The sequence below is a fragment of the Papilio polytes genome, unplaced genomic scaffold (genome assembly GCF_000836215.1).
Source record: "Papilio polytes unplaced genomic scaffold, Ppol_1.0 DF823691.1, whole genome shotgun sequence".
Classification (NCBI taxonomy): Eukaryota; Metazoa; Arthropoda; class Insecta; order Lepidoptera; family Papilionidae; genus Papilio; species Papilio polytes.
Window position 1 is genome coordinate 208195 of NW_013525513.1, and position 23070 is coordinate 231264.

Genomic DNA, 23070 nt, shown 5'->3' on the forward strand with positions numbered 1-23070 from the left:
TGGGACAGAAATTTTGTATTTTATCTGACGTGACGTCATATTTACACTATCAGGGCCTCTATCTACCACCGGTGGGACAGGCCCTAAGATTTATATTTGTGCTGAATCTTTACTTGAATCGAAACATCACAACTAAGGCATAAAATCTACTTTGCTTTCTATTAAACATTTTAGAACGCTAATAAAAAATTTAAGCTAATATTCACTATGAAACGTAATCGAAATGAGTCCATTTTCTACTCATATAAACATCAGCCTTTGTTTGCCCACAGCTGGACTGGCTTATTCATATATCTAACAAAAAACACCAGCTATTCAAACATGCATAAATTGAAAAAACTCACATTTTCCCTTCAGCAATATGTGACAGACAATTTGCACATTCGCCATACACAGATATGCATCTTGATTGCACGCGTCAAATTGAAAACAGAATTGCAGCGAATTCATTATTGTCAGAATGCGTATATCGAACATGCATCAAATTAACACGAAAACTGCATAATAATTTAAATTTTTTAGCTTGCAATATTCATGTTTATTTATCTCCATCTATTCTTGTAAGTATAAAATTAAAACTTAGTGTATGACTTAGGAAAAAAAAGTCCTAAATTTTGGTCAACTTTATTCAGTTGTTTAATTGTTACTTAAACAGTCGCTTAGTGTAGATGTCTCATGTCAAACATGCATTAAGATCCCCGTCTTTAACTGTTTAAGGTACATGGGTAGGGCAGCTAAAAAAACCACACAGTATGAATTAACAAACATTTCAAATTTAGTTTCCGCGACCTTTGCATATAGCCCGACCCGTTAATACACTCACCCTGTAGAAGGACCACTGAAGGATCTAAAACTAGTCGAAACTATATCAAACTACACCTGAGTTATTTTGAGTAATCTTAACTCTTAATTTAGTACCTAACACTTTAGTTCAGTTTAGTTGTTTCTTGTCTATGGCACTCCCTTAGCGGATTGGGCCAGTGTTGAGTGTTTATGGTTTTATTAATTTATAATCAAACAATTAACCCATCAAATGCTAAGTACAAACGAATTATACGGTCATTTACTATGCATATTGTATGCCTATTCGCGCCAAGCTGTACACAATGCCTCATTAAACTTGAAATAATGCGACGTTCGATACACAAACAGGTTCTATCAGTCTAAAGCGGGTAAAATTTTACTTAATAGAATTCAAGAATGTTAATAGTGCTCTTTTCACTCAATTAAATCTGTGACAGCGTCTTAAGTGTAACATACACCTGTCGGTACATATATCACTGCATTCGAGTGTGACAATAAACAATTATAGACATGACAAAGATGTCTAAGAGAGCGCGGACACCTTTGACTAAACTATCGCACAACTGTTTAGTCGCGCATGGATTCCAATAAGCATATATGTAGGTTCGCACACTACTAGATTTTTCGCTGTGCAACTAAACAGTTGAATTGGCTGCGAAACAGTCGACAATCGCAAAACAGTTTTGAGATAGTTTAGTCAAAGATATTCGCGCGCTCTAATAGACCGGTCAAGCTTTTTATGAAATAAAACCCAGGTTGGTTTGCGCTATAGAAAAAGCTGTATAAAATTCAGAGAGAGTTAAAGAGAAATCTTGAATATTGGTTTAATTTTGACAATCTGTCATAATAACGAAAAATTTTTCAGCTTAAAAATGTTTCTTAATAAATTTCGTCCTTAAAAGGACTATTATCGATTTATCAGACTTTAGAAAGGTATAAAGAAAGTTCAGGACTTAATAAAGGTTTGAAAGTCTGGTAATGAAGTGGCTGCGTGCCTGATGGAATCGATAAAGAGTTTTAATAATAAAGTTTTACCATTAACATGTTTTGCTTCTGTCATATTCACACGGTAAATAAATCTCAAAGTAACAAATTTTAAGAAACCTAATTATTATTCTTCACAATATACAAAAATAATATCGAATCGTATTGAGTACAGTTGAAAGAAAAGGAGGCCACAAAAAGATGAGCAGCGATGATTATTTTAAATTAATATGAATATTGATAGTGCGAGCTACTAGCAATTAATGATCTCTTCTAAATTGTTTAACGCTAAAAAAACGTTTAAATATAACAAATGTATTACCATATAAATATCTGTTCATACTATAGCGCTGCGTCGCTCGAGACAAACTTCAAGTTTAAAAAGTGCAAAACCCTATCATTTCACCTAGGAAACTTCAAGTCTAAAACAATCAAGGTAACGTCACAGAATACCGTTGCTGAAGAGTGGACAACCGGTCTGTGCTCATCTTTTTGCCATTAGCACGTGGGAACGCATTGACGCGGCGACAGCCTTAACAGATTTCCTAATTCGAGAGAACAATCGGCGAAGCAGCAAACGCTATTGTACTTACAAAGTTACTGTTACAGCAATCATGAAACGCCAATGGGTTACGTAGTATTTGATTACTCTTGTGATTCGAATCGTGTCACTTATCTTAGTCTATACTAGTGTTATAAAGAGGAAAGATTTGTATTTTTGGATTTTTGTATGTATTGTAATAACTCAAAAACTACCGGGCCGATTTCAAAAATTCTTACACCAATAGAAAGTTGCGTTATCAATGAGTAATATAAGTCGCGAACAACAGCAATATTAAATAATTATCTTCAGCAAAGAAACTTTGTACATAATTTTTAAATTCAATATTAGATTTTTAGCGGAATTATTTGTCAACAGGCATATCATTTAATCGAAGAATGTTAAAAGCTGTATTAAAACCCGATGCTACTGATGACGTTTATCCAAAAATAGAAACATTGCGACAAACCACACTAATATAGCATCTACTACTTGAAATAAATAATCTATCCCGATTTGGTTTAACGTTGCTATAAAACAACTAAATTACATGCACATTGTTCATAAACATTAAACAAACCAAGGTCTCCGGAAGTGCTCGAATATTTAGTAGCCGCAAGTGACCCGCTTCCTACAGCTTTAGCTACCGTTATAAAATTAAAAAGTTTGTGAAAGCGAAATTGCTTTTGTCATTTCAATGAGCAATAAAAAGAGCGCTATTATATTATATTTTGAAGGTTAGTTTTTTGTATAATTTCATTTTTTAGAAACCATTCCGTTGTTAGGCGTAATGATATTCATATTTACTGCAATAAATTTACTATAAATTTAGGGCACTGTAAGAGCTTCACTGTGGAATGCAAACATTTAGAGCTCCCTTAGATACCTAATCATCTTTCAGGCAATCTAATGATATAACCAAAACATTTCTAGTCTTGTAACAAAAAAAACGTAACCATAATTATCATTGTAGACAAATAGCACATACAAGATACAGATATGACAACCAGTAATTCAAACATCCCGGCAAACGCTAGCTGTCAATGATTGCTATAATTACGATGAGCTGTGGCGCGAGACAACTGGCTGTAGTTGCCAGCCAGTGCATGCGCGCGTGCTCAATAACGGGCCGGTGATAATCACTCGGCGTCAAAAAAAAAGCTGCGCAAGCGCATAACGGAACGCCCGATGCGCTCCACGATCACGCCTGCTCTAATACCCGCTTTAAAATACTACCCATAAGAACGTGCACAATACCAATGGCTTTTCAACAATACTTCTCTTAAGTTAACGTAAGAAGCGTTACTATAGTTATAGGTCAGTGTATTTTTTGTTTTATATTCGTCACCAAATTTACTCTTGAAAAATAACACTGCCTTGCTTTTATTCTAAACCAGCTGTTGTCCGCGACTATGTCCACGCAATATTAAGATAATATATGTCCGTCTATGTCAGCAACCCTTCAGTAAACGCCCGGTCGAAATCGGCCCAGCCGTTTTGGAGATTGCTCGGAACAAACGCGGCTTGCGGGCAGACACACATACAGACAAATTTTTGTGATTTAAAGCGATTTTCGTTATCAGCAATGCAAATACACAATCTTCCCGAAATCTGATTTTTTTCTTTTGATATTAAAAACAGATTCTCCAATTTTAATATATGTATACCTATCTAACTAGATGACAATGAAAACGAATCCATATTTAAATTCAAGGATAAATAACATCCTTCTACGCCCGAACGAGATAAAAATTGACGACTAGAAGCGACGCAATTGGAATTAATTAATTTATTATTTAATTACATTAATCATATATATCCTTGTACGTGTTATTCCCAGCTTATAAAATGAACTTGAACTCTGGTTAAACAATACACAATTTCCTTAAAATTGTGGTATACTGAGTAACTAAACAACGTCGATAAACGCAAAACACTACTCTACGTTGACCGAAATAAATCACTTATAGGGTACATGGGTTTTCCTGGTTACCATATAAGTGTAATTATATAATTACCTAGCTTTTGCTTGCGACTTTGCACGCATCAAATTAAAAAATATAGCCTATGTTACGTTACTCAGTGATAACGTAGCTTCATAATGGTGAAAGAACTTTTAAAATTGGCCTAGTAGTTTGAGTTATTTCAATACAAACCAAAAAATAAAACTTTCCGCTTTATGACATTAGTATAGTAAATATAGTAGTAACTATAACAACACCAACACATATTACAATATTTAGTACGGATGGATTATTACATTTATACCAATATGTTTCATATTACGCTAAATTGCAAATGTATTTAGGCCGAATTGAGTACGAAGTATCAGTATCATATTTCGCTAAACTAGTCAATTTAATGAGCAAATTGTACAGAAGTGCAGTAAAATTCATTCTTAAACTAAAAAATATGATTTAACTTTTATTTCTTTCCTATAATATTAAATTTCCTAAAAGGCAGAACCATAAACTGTAGTCACGTAAATCTTTATACCAAAACAAGGTCGGCAGTGACGTGACGTGGCGAGCACTGCGGACCTAAGTTAATTTGCAATTCGCATAGGATCGCGTGGCGCTGCCGAAACGTCCCAATGATAAACCACGTTGTAGAAAACGGCCCTAATCGAATTTATGACAACTCCTTGACATGAACACTAGTAATAGTTGAATTTATTTGAACCAGAATTGTAATGACTAACTGATATTGGTATCGAATTAGTTAAATAACGAGCTGTCGCTATTTCAGCGAAAATTTGAACCGCCCGTTACGCCATTCTAACAGCACGGAATTAAAAAAAAGTAGCCTATAATATGCCTATCCATGTCAGCTACCCGCCAGCGATAGTCCCGTCGAAGTCGGTAGATATACAAGATAGATAAAGAACATAACACAAGGAATGTACCACAGATTTTACCGCCCTTAAGCATCGGTTCGCACTATTTTATTTACTATTCCCACTTTATGTTGCATCTCATACAAGTTTGGTTTTGTAAATTTATATCGTCGATAATTTTAGACGCCATAAATACATTATTTAAAAAAATGTAGATCATATCTATGACAATTTAAAAGCATACAAAAAATAGACGAGTAAGGGTCTGTCCCACATTTGGCTGATAGGCTCAGATAGTTTAAAGATGACGTCACTCTCAGATAGATAACAAAATCTGATATTTCCATCACATATTTTACACGGTGGATTGTTGTCAGACAATTTACAATTTGGTGGGACAGGCCCTTAGGGCCTACAGCTATAATTGTACAAATACAACTTGTAAAACTGCAAGTTGTTATTCCTCTGCTTATCAATCAGTGCGCACGCGCAGCTCTAACAATTATTTTACCCACCCGCAAAGCTCATTGCTAACCCTTCTAGAGAAACCGAAGAACTGATTTTAAACCCATTTGTCGTGTACAAAAAGAAATAAGATTTACTTCTTTACATTCACTTAATCTGACAGCAACAATCGTTTTAATTGTAAAGACGTACTTTTAATATGAATATCGATTCTTATTCTATATTCTATATCGATTATAGGCATCGAATTATAGTACTCCTAATTACACACAAGCCGTATCAGTTAAGACAATTTAATCGATGCGCTTGTAGTATCGATTGATTGGGATCTATTTATTCAATTACCGCAATGAAGGGACAATGAAGCGATCAATCTCAATTTGTCGCATCAGATATCACAGATGGCGTTGTTAAATGTACTCGAGCACGCTAAAGAAATTGTTTTGTTTTTTTTTAGTATCACATTATGCCACAAAAATGATACGAAGGTAATTACAATCTCCAATTAATAAGCAGTAAACATAATTAATTAGAGATACATGAACAGACAAATAAAAGTTTTTTGTCTTTTAAACAATTCAGTATCTTTTTGATATGTATGACTTGGCATAACACATTTGTGAGACAGAGAGTAATTCCTTAACTATTTTATTGATGCCTATTACCGACCTCGTTTCTTGCAAAGTTCAGATCGAGTACGTTAAAATATTCATAGCTTGTAGTTGCACGAAGTCTATGCTGTCAATCTAACCGTTGGATTCCACTGTAGTTCATCACAGTTCTTTCAGATAGAATTACAGGAATATCAATATGTTTTTGTACGAATGTTAAAGACTTAAGTTAATTAACTTGTTACACTACAGCGGTACATTCTGTCACTGTTACGTAATAACAGGCGACAAGAAACCAGGGGGCAATCTCCTATCAGCCCTACTTTTTGCTGAAGCTACAATAATGCGGATGTATCTCAATAGACTTTTTATAAAACATGACTAATAGATGGCGCCATAAACGTTTGAGTAAGTACTACGTCAATTATATAGTTTCATTGTAATTAAAAAAAAACACTTGATACCATTTAAAATACTTTTAAATTAAAGCAAAGCTGTTTCGTTTTCCTCAACGTTTTGAATAAATACAAACACTTCATCAGCGTTAATTAGTAATTTAAAATTAAAACAGAAAGTGCCATCCATCCGCCCGACACTAAGAAAGTAAAAGTCCACATTAAATGCCTATTATATTAAAAGCAAAAATGAATTAATATCAAAGCGTTGTATTTTATTAACTAAAAAAACTGTTACGTGCGACTTTTACAGAATAAAATTTACATTTAAAAATGTTTTAAACCTATCACTAAGTTTAGTCATAATGAATTTAGTAAAATATGGCACTATGACGGTAACAAGCGACTACTATAAAATAAAACATAATTTTAGTAGATGAATTAAAATACTAGAAGACTTACTAAAAAAATTTCGCATACATTATTTTATTTTCTTTGTCAATGTTTATAAAGTGCCAACGTTGTCCAAACACTTCGGTGAGTTTGTTGTAGTGTTTACTAAACCAAGAGGCACTTTCAAGTACTAAAACTAACACTACAGATAAGTGAAAGTTATAATATTATCTGCCTATCTGAAGCAATTAAACATTGCAAAGACGAAAGTTTGAGCAAATATCATTTTAAAACGGGTAATGAAAATTGTAATTGAGTTGAGTCACGCTGTTTGCTTTCCTTTTCTTATTGAAGTTTTATTTAATATCGAAATAAAACTTAAATTAAAACTTTCTAGGTTTAATTAATTTCACTGAAACTACTTTAACATAAACAAATGTTCATTAAATGACGCGCGCATATCATAAATATACAGTTTTAAGATGGCAGTTACCTCAATATAAAAACACAATAATACAATTGTTTGGGTAAAGGCCTTTACCCAAACAGGGGATCCCACAGAATAAAGAAATAAAAAAAAAAAACAAAAAGTAATAAAAAGAATAAAAAAACAAAAACAAAAAAATTAAAAAGAAAAACGGAAAAAAAAATTTTAGAAGAAGTGTGTAATTTTACTTTTCTTATGATCACAATTGTATAAGTACATTGTTTTTTTATACTTTATGTAAATCTTTAAGGAAATAAATGGCTTTATTATTATTAATACAATTGTTATTCATAAAACAGACATTATAAATTCTACTACAACCATTAATAAGATAGTTTTGTTAATGGAGTAACTATCCACACCTTTAAGTATGCGTACAACTGCGTTAGAAGTCGTTTCTCTGCAAAGAACAGACAGAGGTATGTTGCGAGGCGCAAAGTATGCCCATTAAGACTTGCCTCCGTGGCGCGGCAGCCTACCACATAGTACTCGTTAAAATTCATTTCATAAATTCTATTTCTATTATAATTGACTTTAAAAATATTATTATGAATTCAATTAACATTGAAGAAAAAAATATTTCTAACTTTACAAAATGAAAATCTTACTAATAATATAAATGAGATAGTTTAGATGTATGTTTGTTAGAGTTTGTAGCCGAAACGGCTGAACGAATCTCGATGAAATTTGGCATAGATGTATGTATGTATTTGATATAGTTTGGAAGAACACATAGGCTACTTAGTTTTTCTTTAATTCCACGCGGGCGGAGTCGCAGGCAAAAGCTAGTATATAATAATTTCTTATTTAGTATGATAGATTACCAGATTAGTTATTTTAAATGAATAGTCGAACTGTTTAGTTAAAACTGTTTAGGCAATATTTTAACTGTGCTTTAAAGTTAAAATTTTGCCTCCACACAAGGGCTTCAAGTTAATATGAACGTGGATCTCTTCTGTCAAATGCTCGTGCAAAAACATATTACCGTACCTCCATTCTTTTTGAAAAAATAACGTTAATAAGTATGTATGTTTACCCTTACTCGTATATGTTTATGTACAAGATATAGCAGTGGAGACTTTTAAATCAAGAAACTTCACATAAAGTTAACTACTTTTTTAAATTAATTACGTCAACACGACAAACAACGATAAGAATCGATATTAATAATGTAGAAATAAAATAAACTCGTACTTTCTTTTCACATGAACGACTGAAGAAGCTTGTTTTGCTTTTACTTTAGTGGCGAGAGACCTTGACGCGCCAGTTTCAATAACTTAGCGATAACTTATTATAAATATTAATAAAACACGACTTGTTTTATCAACTATTATTTCTAAGTGACTAAATGGAAACTCAACTTCGATGTGTGTTTATTTTTTAATAAGTCGCATCACTTTTACAAGCTAAAAAGGTACTAAAACTTAGACAATAGATACAGATCATGTTATCTCTGGAAATAATAGAAAATAATCTATGATGAATTTTCTTCAAGAAAGTTAAAACAATTTATGAAACTTACAAAAGTGCTGTCTTGCAGTGTACTTATGTACCGCATATTACTGGCTATATATTTAAATGTTATTTATTACGTTCATTAAAAGGTGAAATATAAGCAATTGTGCCCTAGAAAAACAATGCGTTTTCCCTTAGCAACTATTTGACAACTGTTATGTAATTGTCGATTGTTTCGCAACCATTTCAACTGTTTAGTTGCACAAATAAAAACCAAGTAGTGTACGCACCTCCATATAAGCGCATAGGAATCAAAGCGAGACTAAACAGTTGTGCGATTGTTTTGTTTCAGGTGTGTGCACGATCTTAAGCTATCGCCATACATCAACGACAGAATTGAGCGGCGGCGGCGCTTAGTTACAGTAAACGTAACATTATTGACGACCATTACATTGATCGACTTTGTTGTGTCGGACATAAACTCTCCTCTAATTTATAGTCGTGTCTCAGTTTTGTTGTCCCATGCTTTTATGTTTGTTCTTGCTACGATGGACATCATTAAAATGTTGGTCATTGCCTATAAATGTTAACATAAAATTGTGTACAATAAATTCATATTAAAAGCAACGATTACTTTTACCTCTGATAAATTACACAATAGGTCTTTGTATATTCAAATGTTATTTGTATATAACAATGAGAAGAATAACTTGGAAGCACTCAATAATAAATTAATGTAATTTAAACATTAATAATTCGAGATTTCAATTAGTTCTCAGGACTATGATCGACGAAAACCTTTAATATTTAAAGGCGAAGACTAATTGTTACAAATGTTAATTACGTACTAAACAATACGTACAAAGTGTAAAGATTTCAAATTTAAGGTAATAAGGGTGTACAACCACCAAATAGTCGTAAAATATTGTTACCTTGAAGGTTAAAGGCAAGTAAGCAAAGAGTTATCTTTCCATCGTCCCAATTTGCTCTTTTAACAATATTTAGACGTAAAAAGCCTTAATAAGTGGAGCAAGGTGAGGTCCATATATTCCGAGGGTCATTCGAAGGACGCGTGATATCGCATACTTTATAAGCGTATTAATGCGTCAATGTGCGTCTGTCTCGCCGAACGTAATCGCAGACTTCCTATGGCAATGCTAATGAGGGTGTTTGGCACGCGATGGGGGAACAATCCGCCTCTACCCTTAGCTCTAGAGCTCTGTTATTCTAGGCTTAGGGTTTTTTAGACAAAATTTGAACCATTCGTTGCTATAATTTGGCTAATTGTCAGTCGTTAACACAGAGGCAATTCACCAAACACTGTTATAACTCATTTAATTAGGCAATTTCTGTACTGCAAGCTCAGTCGTGTATTACTCACATAATATGTAAAGAATAAATAAATTCCCTTCACGATTTTATATACCTCTACATAATAAACATCCCATTTTCCCGCCTACGCGCCATCCCCCTTGTGTGCAAACCACTGGCAAAGCAATAATTTAATTTTATTACTATTGCAAGATCCAAACCTTTACACTCAAAGGGATACGAGCGAAAAAGGATTTATATCAAAGCACAGTAACTAGAATTATTTTGCTCATTCATATTGATTAGTTATACCGTTAGCTCATTACAATTATGCACATAATTAAATTTTAATACAACAACGATGTGCCAGATAAGTTGAGACTACTGCGGAATAATTTCTGCGCATTAAATCATTTTTGTAGAACAATAACAGTAATCTACATCTACATTGTAATTTGTATTTTTCCACATTTAGCATTTTACAAGGCAGATTCAAGTAGCATAATTAAAATTGCTATAAATTACGATTTAAATTGGCTTTTTATATTAAGAAATATACATATTTCTGCTTTTTTTTTAAAAATCAAATTTAGTAGAACTAGCGATGGTTTAGCATGTATATTCACAGTAATGTATTGTTTAATTAGCCATTAAACTTCACTGAGTATGACAGACTAAAGCAGATTTATTAATACTATAATAACATAACATTTAAGTACCAAAAAAAGGTACATAACTCGCGTGTGTTATTCAGAAAAGAAACTACCAATTGGCATGTCTGCTTACAGCCGAAATATGGCATTTTCAGGCGTGCCACGAATTCAGTGGAAATTATGTAATACGTTAAAAATACGATCACAGTCGCGTGTTATATGTTTGACAAATTCTACATGTAAGGTAACGATTTCAGAAAAATGTAACGTTTTTAACACTATTTCCTTATTACATTTGTAATAGTAATGAAAAGACATATAGTAAAAACCCCTTGTAAATACTCTTCCACTTAAAATTAAAATTAATTTTCTTTAAAACTTAATAGTAATGCTGTAAAGTCATTTGCGGTGGAATCTAAAAACCTTTCAAACAATTATTTATTTGAGATTATAGAAATAAAGAACAAATTTTCAAAAGTTTTCTTTAATTACAGTTTGATGTCATGAGGTAAGAAATACGAGTAAAATAGGAAGACAGTGTGAATGACACGGTCATACAGACAAAAAATCGATAGTAGATGAGTCACACACAAATTGCCCGAGTCAAGAACCTAGAATAACCTAGAAAGACCTAACTAGGGTCGATTTTAACTTAACAAGTACACTATCATACATCAAAAATTCAATACAATATTATAAAGATGTAAAATTTAATTAATTTACGTACAAGTTATACCACGTATAGTAAAATTACAAAATTCCCAACATGTGCTAAATATAGATAACAGTACGTAGCCACTATCGTTTTGCGGCTAAATATATTTGCAGACGGTCATAGCCCGCATTTCCGTAACCTGATAAATAACAAAACGTCACACCACACCAGAGTGTATCCTATTTGATGCAGGAATTTCCTTTAAATTTACATTTATTGGATTTAAAAGATTTTGTTTCTAATTTCAATAAAGCTGTTCATTTTTACCGAAATTCCAAACTGTTCTTCTGTAATAGTCTTTGTACCTAGTGTTTAGTCAATAAGCTGTTTTTAGTGTTTTTAATGCTGTGTATAAGTGTATATATCTGATTTCTGTTAACCCGCGTGCTACGAACACGGCGTAGCACTGTAGAAAGATAAAGAAACAATTTTCTCTATTCAACTAAAAAAATCTAACAGCATTTATAGTTATTATTAACTGTTAATCCTTTACATGTATTAATAAAATTATATTATCTCATTAAAATAAAAAAAAATACTTTGTCATGTAATAAATACTTGTAATACAGAACACGTGCATAATTCCTATGTCGATATAAGAACAAGAAAGGTCTCGAACAACTGAAACTGCTGAAATCTTGATAAGGCCAAATGTGTTGCTTGACCTCCGCAACGAAAGCGCGCTAGAGTTCAATACACTTATTACGCTCCGATTGTAACGAGAAAATATACGATAACTACTGTGAAAATAAAAAGTTTACAAGACTATAGAGATTCTAACATCAATTATATTTTGTTTAACACGCATATCTTAATTTGTTTGCTCTTCTATAAGAAAAAAATGCCTTACGGAATGACAAAATCCTTTTATAAAAAATTTAAATGATTTAAAAAAAATAACCGATTTTTGATCTCTCCGTTTCATATCTGAAGGGTAGATCAATTTAAACATCCCTAAGAAATTTAAAAAATCTTACCGGTTCTTTCCGTGACCGATCTTATAGAGCTCGACGTGCTTGAATTGGGAGTAAGTGGCCATGGTGATATATTTTTTTAAACAGGGAGACGTTAACACAGGCGATACACTGCGCGAACCCGAAACGTTGGGATCGTTAGACGTACAAACACCGCGACGATCGTCAGCTGACTGAGCGCGCGCGGGCAGTACCCTTGCTTAAGTCGATGCAGCCACCCTCCGCCCGCGCGTCAAAAGTGAACCGCGCATGCCCGCAGCCGCTTCCGCACCCGTGCCTATTTTTTCTTTTTTTCCTCTTAGACACCTGGTAGGCAGTGTGTTTTACGTGAATGCGACATATGCTCGTGGAGCCAGATGACTTGTGACGACGGATGGGAACAGGTTGTTAATAAAAAAAGTTAGCGATGAGTGACGTTAAACTGATCGCTTCCGTAAAAACATGACGGGTGCAGGCGCATGTACAACAGGAGTACCTTTACAGGTTTCACCGTCAAATACAATAATCTACAGGGATCAGGGGTACCGTAGTTGTATGTTTTACCTATCTATAAATTCTTATGTTTATCCGATGCATTTCAAAAGCATTAAAATTTCCTCATACCCTGTTAGCTAATAATGGATCTCGAGGAGAACCACTTGTATATCCAATTATTTATACCACTGATTCGAAAGGGGATTGATTGCGCACTATGAAATACAGGGCAAACATCTATCATTAAAATTGCCGCTCTTACTAAATATTTTTCTTAGAACTTACATTCAAAGCAATTATTCATTCAAAGAGTTGTTCTTAGTGTGATCTAAAACTATGCAAGGTATTTGAACTTACTTCTGTAAACATCGTAAAATGTAGGAAGTTCATCGCCATTTTAATAGTTAAGCCACCGACACCACATCCTCTATTTAAAATGTGCAAAATCTGTTTCAGTCCGGACTTTGACACCATTTATTATTAGCAACAAAGTTCCTCGAGTGCAACAAAACAATTCATATACTAGTACTATTGGAAAAAGTTAGATTGAGACAGTCCCGTTATGTTGTATGGTGTACGTTGCCAAGCCATCAGCGCTTAGACTTTTAAATACTTTAGCAAGATTATGTTGAAAGGTAGTGAAAGTATTGAAGAGTCTTTAGTGTAAGCATCATTGTGGGAACGGTCTACGTATATTTGCGCTTAAATCACTGTCCGTCACTTAAGTAGTGAACCGTAAACCATCCACTAAAGCTGTCCAGCGACCATTTAATGTTGCCAGAGTCATCGCTTTGCTTATTTTTAGATAATTTTTATTACTCGTTTGAATTGACTAAATGTGATTTATATTGAACCATAGAAGTTGATTAATGCACATTTTATACCACGATAGACATTAGTTTTAATTTGATTAGCAAAACTATTGTGAAAAGGAGAATATTTAAATAAAGGATAATTCCCATTTCATTTAAAAACAAGTGACTACAGCAAAGCCTTGGTAGTCCTTATCACAATCATACTAATATTATAAATGCGAAAGTTTAGATGGATGCATGTTTATTAGTCTTTGTAGCCTAAACTGCTGAAGGGATTTCGATGAAATTTGACATAGTTGTAGAGGATAGTCTGGAAGAAAGCATAGGCTACTTACTTTTTTTTTAATTCCACGAGGAAGAAGTCGTGGGCGAAAGCTAGAATTAAAATAAAATAAATACAGTTCGTCCATATAACAAACTCGTCAATGCGATTATCATTTTATTCTCATTCCGTTCGTATTACTTTTATCTAAAAAAAAATTGTTACTGGCAACACTGTAAACATCAATCTTGCAAACGGCACATGTCTGACAAGCGAGGGCTTGTCCGTTTCAACACCAAACCATTAGTGCACCCAGCTATCAACGACCTGATTCGGCTAAATGCACATTAACCTTGGGAGAGGTTGCATAATGAAACTGTTCTACAGCAGTTGCTTCTTCCATCTCAATTATAGGAAAAAGCAAGATACAGCTGCAGTGGTTACTTTTTAAAATTGTAACAAAAAAAGTCTAGGAAGCATTAGTTTTTGCTTTGATTTTCCATTGGTAGCTTACGAAGAGTCAAATCTAAAACATTTATAGCAAAATAACACGTAGGTATATAGCTTAGTAACAGATATAACCTAAAACTACAGACAGAAATTTTTATCAAAAACAGATAACAATAAATTTAGTCCAGCCACACCTATCTAAATCAAAGTCAAATAAATATTTACAAATAATGTTACCCATTAATCTAGAAAGCGTTTATCTGTGCACAGGAACAGGAAATGTGATATAAACAAAGGGTTCCGTGAAAGCAGCAAACGTTTTCAGACGTTGAAATCCCTTTGTGAGCTCGTACAGTAAACTGACGTCGATAGTAAGCAGAGATACTGTTCATTGGTTCGTTTGATATAAGTTGATTGATGCCTACAAGCTTTCCTCCTAATCGCAATCAAGAAGGACATTATACGCTATTATTACTATTTACTATTACAAGCCTTCTTTATCATAATCATTATTTACACCAGTGCAGTCGGTATTTGTTATTTTCATTTCATGTCTTTTTACAAATTCATTTCTTTTCATCTTATTTGTTTTTATTAACTGTTGTGCAACTTCGCCCGCTTTGAATTAAAAAAAAGAAAACAATTGAAAATATAGCCTATGCTGTTTACGGAAAACGTAGTTTCTTAATGGTGTAAGATTTTTTGAAATAGGCCCGGTAGGTTTTAAAATATTTCAATACGTACAAAACTACAAATCTTTCCTCTTTATAATATTAGTAGGTATAGAATAACCTTATGGTCAACATAATCAGTCCCAAAATGTTGTGTTAGCAGTATTTTCTCTTTTAAATAAGACGGTGTACTACACAGACAAATTAAGTGTTCATTTCGGATCAGTAAATAAATTTAAAAATTGTACGTTCATTAACCAAAGGGACAGAAGTGTCATTGTATAATCAAAACATAAATAACGTCAGCTACAAATCAAAACAGGTAGGAAATTGAAACTTCATTATAAAGTCGATACTAACAGCATCATAAGTCATTCTTCGTACACAAGTCAGAGAAAATCAGAATGAATTCTTAAAGAAGGGAAATGTCAATTTATAGCTATAGATTTTAATATAATTTTTCCCATAGAAAAATATCGACGACTGATTGTAAAGTGACATTTTCGAAAGTAAATTATTATGATACCACGGGATTAATAATATTAATAAAACGATTATCGAAATGACATCCAATAAAAAGTCTGTTTATGTCGTCTTTCTTGTATTTTCTTTTTATCTTTGAGGCCTCAAGAATTCATCCTTTAGTATTTATCTCAGCAATTCTAATATGTACTTTTTTGAGACAAAAGTAAAATAATAAAATATATACGAAACAATTATGGGAAAACTCTAGTCTGCACCGACTATTGCATTATTGGTGCGGTAAACCAATAAGGGACAAATGAGACGAATCGAAATGACAAAGCACCGAGTTTCCCTCAGTGGTGTAATGGAATTGAGCAACAATCATTTCGTTATTTCCATGTCAACGTTACAAAACTTACAGAACAAGCGCGCAATGTAATGCTAGATTATAAAACTTAAGATCCATCACGCACGTTCTATTTTTCACCACTTCCACGAACATACCAACTAATAAACAAATGTTGAAACTGTTAAAATTCTTACTTTTCGACTATACGAGTATGAGTACAGGGTATGGCACACAAATTTACTAGAAAGTGCTCGTAATGTTATTTGTATAAGAATTGGTAGCGTACTTTACGCCAGATATGAAAAACAAATCAATACAAAATCTACTGAGGACTGCGAATATGTTCTCGAAAATATCCGTGCTAAGCGGTCAAATTTACGTTTTACACACGTATTGTATCGAGTTTTTTATACTGACTAGTTTTTCCAAACATCATTAAGAGATATAGTTCCAAACAGTATATTTACTTTAGAATATGGACTCTCGACCTTAATATTTAAAATCACAATTGTATATAATATTTCATTGTCACTTTCTCGTTTACCATTACGATGAATACGTGCAATATTAGAATAAGCAACGAATTCCATGCATATAACATTATCAGTGGTTTTTGTGAACGCAACCAAGCGGATCAATATGATTTCACGTAATTTGCATGAGATTTAATATCTTCACAGTTACTTTAACAGATACAAGTATCACGAGAAGCGTAATTAAAACTTAAAAATGATATACTTAATAGTAACATTTATAGGTTTTACGAGTAATATCCGTGTTTATTCTTTACGAAATAATAGGTGTTCCTCGCGACTTCTTCTACGTGGTATTAAAGAATAGTAAAAAATACATCCTATGTTACTCAGTAGCTTTCTAATGGTGATAGAATTTTAAAATCGGCTCAATAGTTTTTAGTTATTTCAATACAGCCAAAAACATTTTTTCTCTTCCTATAATATTCATTATTGATATCACAAATTTTGTATTTATGTGTTTTGTTTTTTTTTTACTTTTTTGGCCAATTAATAACGTTTTTATTTTTTTATTAAAAAATCTAAAGCACTATCTAAAAGAATTATAGGATTATATCTTTAAGACGTGTGGATTATTAATGTTTTTCTCATATGAATATTTCGTAATACAATTTACACTCTATTACATTTAGCATAGGATGTGATTAGGATGTACTTCCTCGGACAGATTTATAATGCGACATCTCGTTAAAGGTGCGTTTTCCGTACATTACATAATGTAATGGATTAATAGCCTTGTAAAAACAACACTTTCCATCCTGTTCTAAATAGCTTACAACTTTTTTTACGTTAAATTGCCGATTTAAATTTGTACAAACATAAAGTTAACTTTTATTTTATTAGGAACGCAAATTTAAATCCATGACATGAATGCTTTCGTGTGCAAATCAAATGTAAAACGATAATTGAATTGCTTTATTGCACTGTACGGTTATAAAAAATATATAATCATCACAAACCAAAGATACTAAAAACAAATTTTAACGATTCGTTTATTACGTCTGCAAAAATCATTAAAAAACCGCAAAAAAATGTTCCAATTATCTCTTCTCATGTTCATTTTTTTAATTACTTCTTTAATAAAAGTTTCTTTCAAGTAAGCATATGAAGATAGTGTTTAAGTTAGCCGATTTTTTTCAAAAACAAGTTAGATAATTAACTTTTGTTAGTTATAGACTTATGGGTAGTTATAGTCGACAAAGCCCGCTGTAAAAATAAATAAATCAACAAGTAAGTATACATCATGCATATAAAGTAAGATTTCCGAATTGGCGGCTCAACGGGTCAAGTCATAGATCACTAATTAATTAAAACAGAGGCAGCCCTATTCACCTTTCATTTATTCTATCCATCCCTAATTAGTGTGTAAGAGTTTATTTGAGTTTATTTTCCTTCTATCCGTAATTTTAATTGCCATTAGTCAATAAACTTTTGCAAATCAGAATGTATAGATGCAATAAGTCGACTATCAATAGCGTAGAAATAATTTCTCAGAGGCATAGAATTAGCGATGTTATAAAAGTACCTTATAAGAGGTAACGCGCACAGGACGTGGATTATCAACAATTATAGCTGTTAGAAGTCGGTATCCGACACAGGAATACTCCCAGCCCGTATTCTAACGTATTAAATGACGTCTTCGTACAACAGATATTTTCTCACACATTACTAGCAGGATCTTTGAAGTAAGAATCTTAATAAATTACTCACTCTATACAGTGTTATTTGCATTATCTATACTAATATAATAAAGCGTAAACACACTACTTCGTGGCATAAGACGTCAGCAATTACAACATCTTTTTGAATATTTTTCTGTAATAAACAGCCCTACACTGACACGCTTTAGGCTATATATTTTCACGCTATTAAGCTTAGGGGTAAATAAATTAAAAAAACCTTTATGTGGGAAAGTGACTATAAACTGCTGCCATAACTGCTGACCCCAAGCTGCCAACATTACGGAAGCAAGGTTATTATGGTAAAGGTAATTGTTATCTAATATTAAAGGCCTTCGTTTTCAATTGTGCATTTGATTTTTGACATTTGCAATTGAGAATTTGACAAATGTAAACAAAAAACTAACGTTTTTATAATTTCACGCGGATGAAGCGGCACGGGAACAGCTATTATCGTCATAAATATGTTTAAACCACTATAGTGGTGTAAAAAATACTACATATGTACATTTAAATGTGTATTTAAACATACATTGTAATTACTCGTATTTCCAGCTAACGCAGAGTACCAGATAAATGTACATGATTACATAGATATGCTAAGAATTCCATTAATTGAATATTACCGCTACAAAACAGTTGTACACTCCGCCCATTTTACAGAGGCTCTCTGCGATATCGCTGATTTTATACAAGTGATGTTCCTCCCTGTATCTAATAGGCCCACTCTGCATTGTAACATCAGGTTCGACTTGATGGAGCCGTGAGTAGGCCGCCTTATCTCGAACGAGGCGTAGTCATTATTATGAACTCGTGAGCACGATGCCTTATCGTGATCCGGTACGTCTGACGACAAGTTTCCGCTGCGACGATCTTGTGATATAGTCATAGTGCAGCTAATGCAAAACCTGTTGTAGAACCCATAAAGCGGTCTGCAAAAGTTTTTATAACATTGTCAATATTTAATTCATTCTTAACATCAAAGTCGCACAAATTCGATTACAATCTTAGTTTACCTAATGACTCAACATTTGTTACACTATTTTCATCACCTAAAAGAATAAAAACACTCGAAAGACGTCTCAAATAACCAACACTCACATGAGAAAGTAAGACGACGCATTAAAAAAACAATTACTTTATTTAAAATGATCTCTCATCTTTGTCAACAGTTAACATCTCTTTGTAAAAGTTATAAGTTGATTCCGACATAATGCGGCGACAGCTTAATGCTTGGGGTTAAATAAAAAAGTCAAGAAAAGCTATTCAGATGTCCTCTACTCTCATTGTTGGAGTTAAGCTTTTTAAAATGGTTAGGAGCTAAACAGAGACGGGTTTTAAAACATCTTTTGTTCCAATATCAACGCTTCCATCTCGACACAATATTAACGTCTCTCGAACATCAAAGGTAAATTAAACCGTAAACGGAGGCTTAAGACAAAAAAGAAAGTTGTAATATTTAAATGCCTAATAATGAGATAAGAATCTTACATATTCATAACTTTGTCTTCCTATTTTGCTTGCATTTATTACTGTTAATATCCAACTAGGTAAATATACTTATTTGACATTTTTTTTATAACATAAGGAGGCAAACGAACAAGCGGCCACGAGAATCCGCCAAAATGGCGAAGCAACCGCTGCCCAAAGACATCCGCAATTGCAGATGCATTGCCTACCCTTATACGACGGAGGAGGAGACGCATAAAGAGGATAATTCCCCTTCCTATGCATCTCCTCCACCGTCAAAACCACTTCCCCTTCCCAACATCTCTTTATAAGAAAAGGGTGGTAAAGAGAAAGGGACTTAAATTAGGCCTTCGGCACCACACTCATCAGACGAAACACGGAATTGCTACTATTTCACGCGTGTCTTCTGTGGTGGTATTACACCGGGCGTGCCGGCACATTCGTGCTAAGATGTTAAAGCGGGCACTACCACTGTTAAAATCTTAGTCAAATCTTCTTTGAAACTTATATATTACCTAATTCTAACCATTCATCTTAAAACTTTCTCATCTCAGTTTGTATCATATTAATGAACATTGAAAAACAAAAACTATTGACCTAATAATAAAATAGTATAATAGCATTCAGTGAGCTAATCTGCCGGATAACCGTAAAGTTTCGGCTGACCGAAGTCTAATTATAAATTACCTTTCACCCGATTACAGTGCGAAATTGTTCTCATTCCGTTCCACTGGAGTTCAATTTTAAACTGATGATAGATCGATTTGTTTCCACTGACTTAAATCTCGATCGGAACCAATTTGTTACGTACAAATTCAGCTAGTGCATCACAACGAGTATTCATATTTAATGTTTTTATTAGTATTCCTAAATACAATCAGAAGATAAGTATTTAAGTTTAGGGTCAGTGGCTCTGGGGTTTGAGTATTTGACTTGTAATCAACAGATTTTGGGTTCGATTTTAACCGGACTTTCACGGAAGGGTAGCGTTCATAGACGGGCATATTATAGGCAACTTTTTTTTTAAATACCGCGCTGTCAAAATGGGGTAACGGGTGGTCCAAATTTGCGCTAACGAAGTTTGTGGCCGACAGCTCGCTTATAAATTCTTCATTTTAAGATGTGCCTTATAAGATGTCTTATAAATTTTACATTTCAATCTATACCTACTAATATTATAAAGAGGAAAGATTTGTATTATTGTATGTATTGAAATAACTCAAAAACTACTGGACCGATTTCAAAAAAACTTTCACCATTAAAAACCCACGTTATCAGTGAGTAACATAAGTTATGTTTTTTTTTAATTTCACGCGGACGAAATCGCAAGCCACAGCTAGTCAATTGTATACGGATAAAGGGAACAGTCTATTTCTATAGTTTGTATAAGCTGTCTCCGTACAGCGACACTCCACCGCGGATGGTGCGAACGTGCTAAGTGCGATTCACATGTCGCGTGGATGTGCTCTTTTATTTTGCACCATTTCAACCTATTCAATTCGTCCATTAGGGAAGAAAGCTATGAAAAAAGAAGATAAAAAATTCCTACCATAGACTGAGAATTTAATAAATTGAAATAAAAATTAATGGACATGGCTGTGCTATTGAAACAGAATATGTTTTATACTAGCCGTCCCGTGCGGCTTTATGCGCGTGAAATTATGAAAATTTATTTTATTACTGACATTTGTCAAAATGACATGACATGATGACAAATCATGGCAACCTTGATTCCTTGATGTTGGCAGTAGCTTATGGTCTCTTCCCCACATTAGCGCTTTTATCAAATTTATTTACCCCCTAAGTTCAATAGCATGAAAATATATAGCCTAGAGAGTGATATAAGTGAAGAGGTATTTATTAAAAACAGAATTATTCAAAAATGTGATGTAATTGCTGACATCTTACGCCACAAAGCAGTGTGTGTTTACGCCTTATTATATTAGTATAGATTTATTTCTTTCAGATTTTCCAGCAATAATTGAAGTATAATGTTAAACCACGTTATAGCATAGGTCCCTTAACTTAACTTTCAAATGGCCACCGATTAATGTCTTATTGTAAATGAAGGTAGTCTTTAAAGCTACAGATATTTTCTTTCATAATATACGCGTTGATATAATTCGGTATCTTGCCAAGAGCGCGCGCACACCTTTGACTAAACTATCGCACAACTGTTTTGTCACGCTTTGATTCCTATGAGCTTATATGGAGGTGCACACACTACTAGATTTTTGATTGTGCAACTAAATCGAAACATTCGGCAATCGCAAAACCGTTGTGCGATAGTTAAGTCAAAGTTTTGCGCCCGCTCTTAAAGTAAACTAGCTAGGAAACGCTAATGAGGATCGTTAGCAGGATTTCTGCATAGCATTTTTGCGCTTTTAGCATATAAATGGCTCCAGACTAGGTAAGATTGCGAATTTACACTGACTGCTAGATTTTACATTGTTTCCGTGACCATAGAACTAGCTTTCTATCACTAGCGCCGTGAGAAAGGTTCTCGATAACGAGTTAAGTAAAATATACATCATTATACGATTTATAGAAGAAATCAGGGAAACTTTATAGCTAACAATACAAAACATAATTAGTCATACCAATTCTAAGTCTATTTTTAATCACAGTTTATGATAATAGACAACGAAGTTGTAAAATAAACATATAATATAAAATACTTTCATATAAAACCCGCGATACTATAATTAACTAACTTTCGTCTGCGTAGAATTAAAAAAAAACAGCAGTGAGTAGCTTATGTGTTCTCCCAGACTATCCTCTATGTTTGTGCCAAATTTCATAGATATATAGTATTAGTAAGAAGAAATTTTACAGTACACTCACTGTCTAAACAAGTAAACACGCGGAATTGAGATAAAATACTCAAGCATTCGATGTGCATTTACGGAGATCGCTTGCACTTTGTTGGGCTATCCGCGTCGCCATCTCGGATACGCCCTCCATACAACTCCGTGTCGAAACGTTTACAGGATAACAGATTGTAAATATCTATTATTACAGCGGGCACAGGTGTGCATTTGTTCAGTATAAGTTATGGAGCCTTTCCTTAGCGAAATATATGGCTGTCTTTCTGCAACAATGAATAGTCGTACAACTACCGGTAACACTTAACAGTCTGTATTGATAATAGTTTATTGCATTCAATATAATACATTTTCTTTTAAATAATAAAAAGTAGTTAATCATTGGTAACCAGTTTGTTTGAGGCTAAGTTTTACCATGTGATTACAAGCTGCCTTTCTAGACGTCTAGATCTG

General features: G+C 33.4%; 1 protein-coding gene across 7 annotated transcripts in view; it reads right to left on the reverse strand.

Annotated features, from left to right (window-relative positions):
• The window catches only part of LOC106104261 (microtubule-associated protein Jupiter), a 90443-nt gene that overhangs the window by 35229 nt on the left and 32144 nt on the right, over positions 1-23070 (reverse strand). For 2 of the 7 annotated variants that reach the window (XM_013284262.1, XM_013284258.1), the window contains exon 1: positions 12628-12808. The exons of the other annotated variants lie outside the window; for them this stretch is intronic. In XM_013284262.1, the coding sequence (XP_013139716.1) occupies positions 12628-12689 (62 nt within the window). In that variant the 5' untranslated portion in view covers positions 12690-12808. Of the gene's footprint in view, positions 1-12627; positions 12809-23070 lie in introns of those variants that run through there. 7 annotated transcript variants of the gene reach the window in all.